Genomic DNA, 10,812 nt, shown 5'->3' with positions numbered 1-10,812 from the left:
ATTATCTATATTTTCAAAAGGAGCACTATAAGGCTCCATAGAAACTCCATCCTGCTTTTCTTGCCCATAGGTTGAGAGACTCCGATGAAGTGAAACAGCACTGATAAAGTAATTCCTGATTGGGGGAATGCCTTCAGTAGTTGGTACTGACCATTCAGCGCTCCTTCAAATCCATTCTCCTAAACTCACGTGGCAAACTAAAACCGCTGTCACTCAGGCCATCCGTTAATACCACAGCGACCTTGGGAGAGTTGCCTTTCTGGACGGGCTTCTGCACAGCCATTTATCAAAGGGGGTTTAGTTCTTCAAAGAATGATGATCAAATACAGATCCTAGAGGCACCAGAACTGGATTCAAACAAAAGCGATCGGAAGGGTTTAAGCCCGCGTTCACTCGTACTTTCGAGAAAACTTCTCACACACCCCCTTATGCCCTGACTCATTAATCTCCAATTCCCTTCCTTCTCATGTCGCTGTGAACGCGAACACTGATAGTGGCTTAAGAGCTACTCTAGAACAAGGGAGATGCGACGAGGGGGGCGCGGGCGTGGCTGGCGGCACGCTTCCCCTAAGTGTGAAGAGCAGCTGACCTTTTGTTGTTTTTTTTTTTTCTTAAAAATTTATTTATTTTATTAATTACATTTATTCATTTCGTAGGACCTCCCCTATCAGTGGACTGGGGGAGGGGATCTGGGAGAAGAGGAGGAAGGGGGAGGGGAGGGGACGCAGGACCGGGCTATGGCTGGGATACGGCTGGGAGTAAGGCTACACTGTGCCGACTAACTGGCATCAAGATAACAACTCCTTTCTAAAAACGGCCTCGAGTCAAGTCTAAGTAAGTGTCCCTTCCCCTTCCATCATTTCACTTGGTTTGCTGTTTTGTGCGCAGCCTAGGGATCCCACTTTCAGGTTTGTTCCCCAACAAAGGGATTTCGTAAGGCTTGGTTATCTCGCTCAGTGTCTTGCTCAGTTTCTTCTGTCTTTGCTTCATAATTTTTATGAAGCGGATTTTCTCGTTTTCCTCTTCATGTCTCTGTTTCTGGTCCTCGATCTCTGCTTCTGCCCGCATTCGCCACTCCGAATCTCTTTGCCACTGCGACAGAAATAATGATTCATTTGCATATTGTTTTCCATGAACAATTACATGTCAAGATAGCTTTTCAAATGCACACCGCTAGAGGCCACTCCTCTTACTGTGTGCAGAGGCGCCCCTCGGCTGTCTTACGCTCTAGCATATTTGAAAACTGCACAGATGCCCCACAGAAACTGAACTTCATCTTAAAAGAAGGATTTGTTTCTACAGCGCAGGGTATTTTGTCTTGTTCAACACTGATATTTCCATGACAGCATACATAATAAAATGAAAGATAGAGCTGAAGCAAAACAAACAAACAGGAAAAGAGCACAGAGAATTCATATTAAAGGGTGCAATCTTGTATCATCCCTAATAAGGCTGAATTATCCCCTAAGAAAGACGGTTCATTTCACAAGTAACAGTCATGCCACTCATGGTTGTTGCAGACCAGTGTGTGTGGGGTGGTGAGAACTGGAACCGCGTCATCAGGAGCTAATGACGAGAAAGGACAAAATGCTAAGAGGAACTTGCCCTCTCCTCACATGGTTGGCGGAGGGGTGGTTACAGGGAGCAGTGAGCCCTGGACGATTCAGCGTGGACTCACCCCAGGCTTGATATGCTGGGGACCCCTTAGGCCTGCCTGTGACAGTCTTTCTTCACCCTCAGTTCAATACCCACCGCAGGCCGCTGGGCCTCACTGACAAGGATACAGTTGTGCAGGATGTTGAAGTACTCACACGAGTAAACACTAAAACTAAAGCATCAACTATCACAAACGCTGATACTAGACGGCCTGTTTACATTTTAATGATAAAGAAATAAGGTACTAGTGTTTGAGATGTTATCGGAACATCGTTATTCGGTTTCCCAGGAAATAATTTATTAGATGAAGTACACAGGAAACTGTGAGAGATCATCCATAATATTCAGGCACAACCTGAAATTCACTTAGTTTACAAATTTGGGATATTTAATAGCAACAGACACATGTTTTTTTTTTTGTTTTGTTTTGTTTTTGTTTTCTCATGTTAAGTCTTACGGTTTATTTTTGGCCCTTTAAGTTTTGGGGGGCTGTCTCATACAATTATACCACAAATTTTAGTCATGGTTACATGCACCCTCTTCCTGTCCTTTCCCCAGTCGAAACCCTTCTTCTCAGCAACCGCTCCCCACCCTGACCTTCACATCTACTTTCTGTGTGTGGACCACCAAGTTCAATCAGTTTCTTGCCCAAACGTGGGTCGGGGCTTATTTAGTAGAGCAAGGGCAATGTATTAGGGTCTATCCCACTGAAGAGAAGGACACCCCAGCCCCAATAACAATCAATGGCCAATAGTCCCTCAAGGGCATGTGAGGACTTGTGACAGTATACTCACCCCCAATGAAATGTGGAGGTGCCCAGCATCTTGGAGGTGCCTAATCTCGTGTAAGCCTTATGGAGGCAGCCATGGCAACATGAGTTCCATGGCCGTGACATGACCAAAAGACAGTTTTAGCTCTGTATCTCCTGATCCTTTCATTTTTTTTAAATTCATTTTTTTAAATTCATTTTCTTACATTGTTTTTATTAAAAGAGAATTATTATTATTTGCCCCCTCCCTTTATCCCTCCAGCCCTCTAGGTCACCTTTCCTCAAACCCCTCCCATGTCTCCATCCCACTCTCAACTCTTTTTGTTTTATTATTATGACATACACATATGTTTATGTGTATATGCGTGTGCAAAAAATATATATATAAGCATGGCATGCTGAGCCTGTTGTTTGTAGCTGTATGGCTTCAAGGGTGACCGCTTTGCATTGGCTAACCAGCACTGGATGAGGCTGAATTCCCCTCCCTGAGCAGTCTTTAGCTGCCTGTAGTTCTTTACCTCAGCGGGAGGAACCCCACAACTTATTCTCCTTTCACATCAGCATTTCCTTTACATCACCATTGTTCTGGTCCTGCTTATGCCGTCATTTCCAGGACTGTTTCACGGGAGACTTGCTGGGATTATGGCTCTTATGACCTTCCAGCGTCCAAAGATATGGGCGCTGTGATGTAGCTATATCTGTCAGGGCTGAGCTACCTACAATCCGCCAATCTCTGCATGCCCCATCATTGTCTACAATGTTCCCTGAACTCTGCAGGGGCGATATACTTGTCCCATTTGTACCTGATCACTATTTTAGGCAGTTATGGTTTACTTTATTAACCACTGCCAGTGTAGTAAGGAGGTTGGGTCCAGCTATGAAATATATACATAATCATGAGTACTTCATGTGCTCTTAGAAAAACAATAATATGAGGTTTTCCCGAGGGTCTATGACCTGCCCGGCCACTGGCTCCTAACCAGGTTGACAGTAGCAGAAATGTATCCCTCCTCATGAGACAGGCCTCAGTTCCAATAAGAAAATGATTGGTTGTTCACAAAACCATCATACCACTAATACAGTAGCGGGCACAGGTCATTGTAGCTCATTGGATTCACCGTAGGATAAAACTGTCAATGACTCTTCAAATACTGTATGGAGCACTGTCTATTTACTATCAAGTCTAGTCAGTAGGGAGGAAAATTCCAGAGAAGTTGCAACTTGATTTCTGTATGTCCAATGACCAAAGGGTGTGGTGCCTTCACCATCCATTCATCTACTGATGGGCATCTAAGCTGATACCATGTCCTGGCTACTGTGACTAGAGAAGCAATAAACATGGAAGTGAAGAAATGTCTGTTGTGAGTTATGGAGTCCTTTAGCTACATGCCTAAGAGTGGTAGAATTTTTCTGGTGGCCAACGATGGGGAACATATTTTACAATACTTATTAGTCATTTGTGTTTCTTCGTTGGCAAACTATCTGTTCCTTCAGCTAGTTTTTAAACAGGTTACTTATTTAGTTGATATCTAGATTTTAAGCTCTTTCCATATTCTAGAGTCTTACTTTCTGTCAGGTGCGTGGCTGGTTTAGAGATTCTCCCATTTTGTCAGCTTCCTTTGCAGTATAGACACTTCCTAATGTCATGAGTTTTCATTTGTTGGTTTTTAGCCTTATTTTCTGACTGAGGTCCTATATGAAAAGCCTACTCATATCTTTAAGTGAACTCCCTATATTACCTTCTGGTAATTTCAGATCTAACATTGAGGTCTTGGATCCTTTTGGAAATAACTGATCCAAGTACTATATTGAATAGGCATGAAAAAAATGGGCACCTTTGTTTTGTCCTTCTCATTAGGGGGACTGCTTCAAGTTTTTCTCCATTTAAGTATGCTTTTGGCTCCAGGTGGGCCATATGGAGCCATTACTTAGTGGAGATGTCTGCCCTCTCCATCCCTAATCTCCCCAGAGCTTTTATTATGAAAAGATGTAGGGTTTTGTCAAAGATCGTTTTGATCTCTATTGATGGCCTTGTGAGTCGTGTCCTTGATACTGTGTGGGGAGTTATACTGACTGATTTTCCTATGTTAAAACACCCTGCATCCTGCAGAGAAGTCAGCTTGATCAAGATGGATGATTTTTGTGACGTTCTTGAATTTAGTTTGCAAGTATTTTATTGAGAATTTTTGGGTCTGTGTCCATCAGAGAGGTTGGTCTATGATTTTCTTTTCTTGTATGTCTTTCTCTGGTTTTAGAATTAGGTTAAAGAGTTTAAAAATACCCCTTCATTTTTTTTTCTTCTTACAGAATAATCTGAGAAGTATTGGTCCTAATTTTTCTTTGAAGATCTGGTTGAACTGAAGCCATTTAGACGTCAGGGTTTTTTTTTTTTTAAGTTGAGATTTCTTTAACTACTGGTTCCATTTTTATATTTGTTGTAGATATGCTTATATTATTTATTTCATCTTCGTTTAATTTTGATGTGTCAAACCTATAAGGAAATTCATCTGGATTTTGTAGGTTAGTGGAATATAAAAATTTAAGGTATTTCTTTGTGATTTTCTGGCTTTTATTGTTATAATGTCTCCCTTTCATCTCTAATTTTACTAATCTGGATCCTTTATTTGGGTTGATTTAGCTGAGATTTTTGCTTACCTTCTCAAAAACCCAAAATTTTGATTTTTATTTTGTTTTTGTTTTTTATTTTGTTTTGTTTTTTCATCTATTTCACTAATTTCTGTCCTGATCTTTGTTATTTATCCCCATCTAGTGATTTGGATTTGATTTTTCCTTGTTTTTCCAGCCTTAAGGTATACCATTAGGTCACTGGTTTCAGATTCTCCTTCCTCCGTACCTGAGCTTTAAGGACTTCTCTCTTAGCACTGCATTGTTATTGTTGTGTATTCATTTTTACACAATTCCAGAAATTGTTAAAATTTACTTTTTATTTCTTCATAAATCAGTAATGTATTATTTACTCTCCACAAGTCTGTGTAGGTTCCATCGTTTCTTTTGGTGCTGAGTTGTAGTTAAAGTCTTAATACTCTGTGATTACATGGAATGTAAGGAATTACTTCAATTTTCCCATATTTCTTGAGATTTGTTTTGTGTCCTAATATGAGACTTAATTTAGACAAACTTTCATACATGTAGAGAAGCGTGTGTATTTTGTAGTGTCTTGGTAGAATGCTCTGTAGTTGTTTGTGGAGTCCTTTTGAAGTAGAGTGCCATTTAATTCCATTGTCCCTCTGCTGAACTTTCCAGTGGGGACAGTGGGGTATTACAGTCTCTGAATTTTACTGTGCTGGGATTTATGTCTCTAAGGTCAACTTAATCTATGGTGCCATTTAATTCCAGTGTTTCTCTGTTGAACTTCCTAATGGAGGGATGGGGTTAGTGAAGTCCCCAGCTACTTGATTTGTAATTAACCTGTGAGTGAAGATCTGGTTGTGTTGTTTTATAAAACCAGTTAAGCCTGTCTTTAGCACATATATATTTAGAACTATCATATCCTCTTGATTGATTTTTTTCCACATTTATCAGTCCAAAGTGACTCTAACTCTTCTGATTAGATTTTGTTTGATGTCTATTTTGTCAAATATTAGGATAATAATTTGTTTTCATTTTGGCCCTGGTTGTTTGGAAGATCTCTTCATCTTTTCACCCTAAGTCAGTGCCCATCATAGAATCCACAAAAGTAAGGAACCTGGTTCTAATCCAGGTTCTAGTCTGCGTTATTTGATAGAATAAATACTATTTAGAGTTTTAAATAATAATTTTAAATAATACATGTGTGTTGATCATTTCATTTTGTTGTCTTTGTCATTTTCGTTGTTTTCTTTTTTAAAATGAGGTTTTATTAAAATATTCTGTGGGTTTTTTTTCAATTTACAGATGTATCTATTTTTAGCACTAGGTAAATGTTTGACAACTTCAATGCATTTCTTGGTGGTTTTCTAGAATTGAATTTCTAAGGAGGGATAAGGCACAAATCCAACACAATGGTGAACATTTAAATTCTTTCTCTATAATATGAGCTTTCTAATACACAAGTTTGGAGGAATAATTAAAGGCTTCAGCACATGTTATATGACAGACATTTCCTGGGGAGACATAGCACAGATAGACAGATGAAAGATGATAGATATTTACCCTAAAAAGAAAACTGACAGCAGACCAAAGGATAGATACCAATAAAGTTCAACTGGGAGAACCAATGAGTGGTCCAGGGGTTAATGACAGGAATGTGGGTAAAGGGTTGCATACAGGAGCAGAAGGGACTCAAGACAGCTACATCACAAAAGTCCACCCCAGGTTGGGATGCAGCTCATGAATGCCCAAAACTTGGAGCACATTGCACACCTCCAGGCAACAGAAGAGGCTGGAAAGCATCCTCTCCTGATGACTCAGTGGGCCTGAGCCGCACCCAACAACATGACTGGTCTACGCGTCTTCATCCAGGGATTTCTCTCTGGTGGCTGGTCTTTCTGAGAGTAACTCAGCATTATTTCCCTTTGGTGTACTCTTCACAAGGGAAGTACCTGGTAAGTCTGCTCAGGTTCAGGGACTTCCTGGAGCCATTTTTCGGTGCTAATTTACTGTCTTAATCAGCTTCCCCTCATGATGGAATATTTCAGTCTACAGGAAATTGCTATACAAGAGTACATTCTTTAGGCTTCCGCATTTTGCCTTCGAAATGAATTTTTGAGGTTGAAAAGTAAAATGCTATAATGGAAGATTTTCCCACATTGTCACACATTTAGGTTTTTTCCAATATAAACTCTTGATGTTCTCTAAGATTTCAACACTTTGAAAGGATTTCATAGGTTTCTCATGTTCATAATGATAGTCTAGAGTGTAGCCTTCCCATGGTCTGTAAGGACAGAGCTCTGGATAAAGTGTATGGCACATCATTTACTATGGAAATTTTTCTCCCTGGCACGTTTTTCTGATGTTTTTTTAAGGCCTGAGTGCAGGTAAAGGATTTGTCACATTTACTAAAATATATCGCTTTACTCCTGTATGAATTCTCTGATGTGCATTAATTTTGTGGATATTGTAAAGCATTTGTCACAATCACCACATTTGCAAAGTTTTTCTCCAGTATGAATCCTCTAATGTAGATTAAGATCTGAGGACCTGGTGAAGAATTTGTCACATTCATGACATTTGTAAGATCTATCTCCAGTATGGGTTCTCTAATAATTTTTAAGGTCTGACAAATAACAAAATGAGTTACCACATTCTTTACAGTTTCTTTACAGTTTACATTCTTTACAGGTTTCTCTACAGTATCAGCTTTCTAATGTGGTTTAAGACGTGAGTAACTGGTTAAGGGTGTGTCACAGCCTTGCATTTGTAAGGCTTTCTCCGGTATGAATTTTAAACATAGATTTTAAGGTAATAGTGTGCTATGGAAGTTAATGCATTCTTTACATTTCCACGTTTTCTCTGCTCTGTGAATGATCTAACGTACGTTTGTCTGTACAGTCAAAATACTTACTGTGTTCTTTAAATGTATGCTCTTTATATCCAGGGTGGACTCTCAGGCTTTGACTCATGCTGGAACAGAAATGTTTGCTACAGTCTTTACATTGGTTCTCCTCTAGTATATCTACTTTTCTTTCTCTTTTGGCTTGATGATACAACAGAGGCATCCCCAAGTTACTGCTTGGGCACTTGTCCTTTTCTGTCATATCACTGTGTTACAAGGTGTACATTGGGAGGATACATGAATCACTTTGCCAAGCTCATTACATTAATAAGACTTCCCTTAGACAGTCATGGGCTGATGGATAATACGTTATGTTTATCACACATGAGATGGTCCTCTGGGAGTCATTCTCTGGAGAAGCAGCCATTTCTCCCTGTTGCTCTCCTCTAGTATTCTGTTTCAGGAACAATGATGGGACCTCTGTAATATAGATGGGAGAGCAGCATTCTCAAGAGCAGCAACAGGGAAACTGATCACAGCCCTGATCTGGTTCCTGCCACCTGTTTCCCAGCCCTGCAGCTCCTCTGACTGGAAGGTTCCAGTGCCAAGGAGTTGTGGCTCCGCAGCTGACCAGTTTCATTCCTAACCCCCCACACCACCACCACCATGCTGCTCCTGGAGGTACCTCAGAGAAAGGCCTTTTGTTGTTTTCTTCGCACTCTTTTGTTTAACCACTGTCTTGGCTTTATTTGTTTTATATTTGTAGCCTCTTGGTATGTTTATTTTTTCTCTTCAATGTTAAATACCCCTTCTATTATTCTCTGTAGAGCTAGCATAGTGATCATAAATTCCTTCAGTCTCTTGTTGTCATGGTAAGTTTTTGGTTCTCCTTCAGTTATGAATATTAGGTTGAATTAACAGTTGTAATCTTATAGAATTTGACATACATCTTCCAATATATTCCTGGTTGTTAAGGCTCCGACTGAATAGGCAGCGGTTAATCTGGTGGCCTCCCTTTATGCACAATTTGGCATTTCTCTTTTGCAATGTCGTAAGCATTGCCCTGTATATTTAGTGTCAGAACTATGATATGACACTGGGAGTCTTGCTTCCAACGCTAACTTGGAGAAGCAGCCATTTCTCTGAGCCTCTTGTAATGTGGATGGGTATCTTCCAAATTTGAGAGAATTTCTTCTATGATTTTGTTGAAAATATTTTCTATTCTTTTAGCATGTAGTTATTCTCCTTCTGTGATGATAACATAAATTTTTGTCTTCTTATGGTGATCCAAAGGTCTTGTAAGCTCCATTTATACACTTTTAAAATTCTATTCTTAATCTTTACTGGGTGATATGACCTCTCCAGCTTGGGTTTAAGCCCTGAAATTCTGTCATCCACATGATTCATTCTATCACTGAGGCTTCCCACTAAATGTCTTATTTGAAATGTTGTAGTCTTCACTTCAATCTATATTTTTATTTGGTTTATCTTCAGTGGCCCTATCTTTACTGAGTTTTTTTCCTCTAAAATTGACTGGCCTTATTTTTTACAGCTGTTAGTATTATCTTGGAATACATTTGTATCACCTTCAAGTTGTTATTTTTTTTAAGCCTATTTATTGCTCTTTTTAATTCTTTAGAATTTCAGCTGGTTGTCTTCATTGAGGAACATTGCTATGAGATTGTTATGTACTGGAGAAGATGAGTGACCTTGTTTTTGTTTGTGTTTTTGGTTTTGTTCTTCATTTTTCTGGTGCTTTTATTCTGGAACCTGCCATCTGGGGTTAAATCAGTGGACAGCATTTATTGTTGTTGCTGTTGTTATTGTTGTTTAATTTGGATGGCTTTTTTACTTTTGGTGAAGAAGTGTGCAGATTTTAGGAGACAGTAGGTTTAAGATGACATTTTGTTCATATAGTTTGTTGTTTATATTACTGGGCTCTATCTTCAACCTCACTGCATGTTGGGTACTATCTGATACAACAGTTACAGTCCATCAAAATCCACCATAAAAATGAAGTGTCAGCTAACTACAAAGCAGTCATTCCTTAAGTACCAATTGTTATGGGGCATAAAGAGACACCAATGCTATTTTATATACTAGTATATTGATTATTTGAGGGTATGATTATAGATAAATAAGAGAAGGAATAAATCATGGTGGATTTATCTGTTTCTATATGTGAAGTAGAGGAAGGGAGCAAGCATAAAGGAAGGAATGCTAGAAGCAAAGAAAAGGATGTGTTGGAATCTTCATTAAAAGTGCAATGAAAAGACAATGGTGAGGTTATACATTCAATGTAAAAACAGTATCTCTCAGAAGACTGGATCAAAGATATTATAAACTGGATAAGCCTATGTTCTTTGAGAATGATAAATAAAGAGGAAGAAAGAGGCATGAACCATGAGGGACTTGAGTGGACTTTGAAGGTTGACCTTGAGTAATATATAAGTAATGAAGAGCCTAGACGGCTTGGCTGGGAATTGGAGTGAGGCTTGATTCCCAGATGACTTCCTGTCACACTAGCAGAACTTGGACTTGGTGTGGAAGTGTAGGTGAGCTCCATAACCAGAAATGGTGGAACAAATTTGGGGCCAAAGTACAGGATGGTACTGTAATTTCCAAAGTGATGATTAACTCTCTTTTTTAATTTCATTTAAAGCAGTTTATAAGAAGTCTGGTTTTTAAAATTATAATATATGTAACATTTCTTCTTTCCCTTTCATCCTTCTAAACCTTCCCATTTGCCCCTCCCCACTTTCTTGTAAACGCATGACCTCTTTTTTACTAATTGTCATTGCATGCGTATATTTATAAGTGTACGTATCTATCAAGAGGTATAGATAGATATTTATTCCTAACTATAACCTGTTCAGTCCAAATGATGTAACTTGCATGTGTATTTTCAAGGCTGACCATTTGGCACTGGACAACCAATTGGTGCACCTCTTCT

At 39.2% G+C, this 10,812-nt stretch overlaps 1 protein-coding gene across 2 annotated transcripts in view; it reads right to left on the bottom strand.

The window, feature by feature from the left end:
* Positions 1–658: 658 nt before the first annotated feature.
* The window catches only part of Tmem232 (transmembrane protein 232), a 237,619-nt gene continuing 227,465 nt past the window's right edge, over positions 659–10,812 (bottom strand). For both annotated transcript variants that reach the window (XM_060368256.1, XM_060368255.1), the window contains exon 15: positions 659–1,092. In XM_060368256.1, coding sequence (XP_060224239.1) covers positions 862–1,092 — 231 coding nt within the window. In that variant the 3' untranslated portion in view covers positions 659–861. The remainder of the gene's footprint in view (positions 1,093–10,812) is intronic.

This window comes from Meriones unguiculatus, chromosome 15 (genome assembly GCF_030254825.1).
Source record: "Meriones unguiculatus strain TT.TT164.6M chromosome 15, Bangor_MerUng_6.1, whole genome shotgun sequence".
Classification (NCBI taxonomy): Eukaryota; Metazoa; Chordata; class Mammalia; order Rodentia; family Muridae; genus Meriones; species Meriones unguiculatus.
The sequence above is the reverse complement of the archived record's forward strand: the minus strand, read 5'-3'. Positions and strand labels throughout refer to the sequence as shown.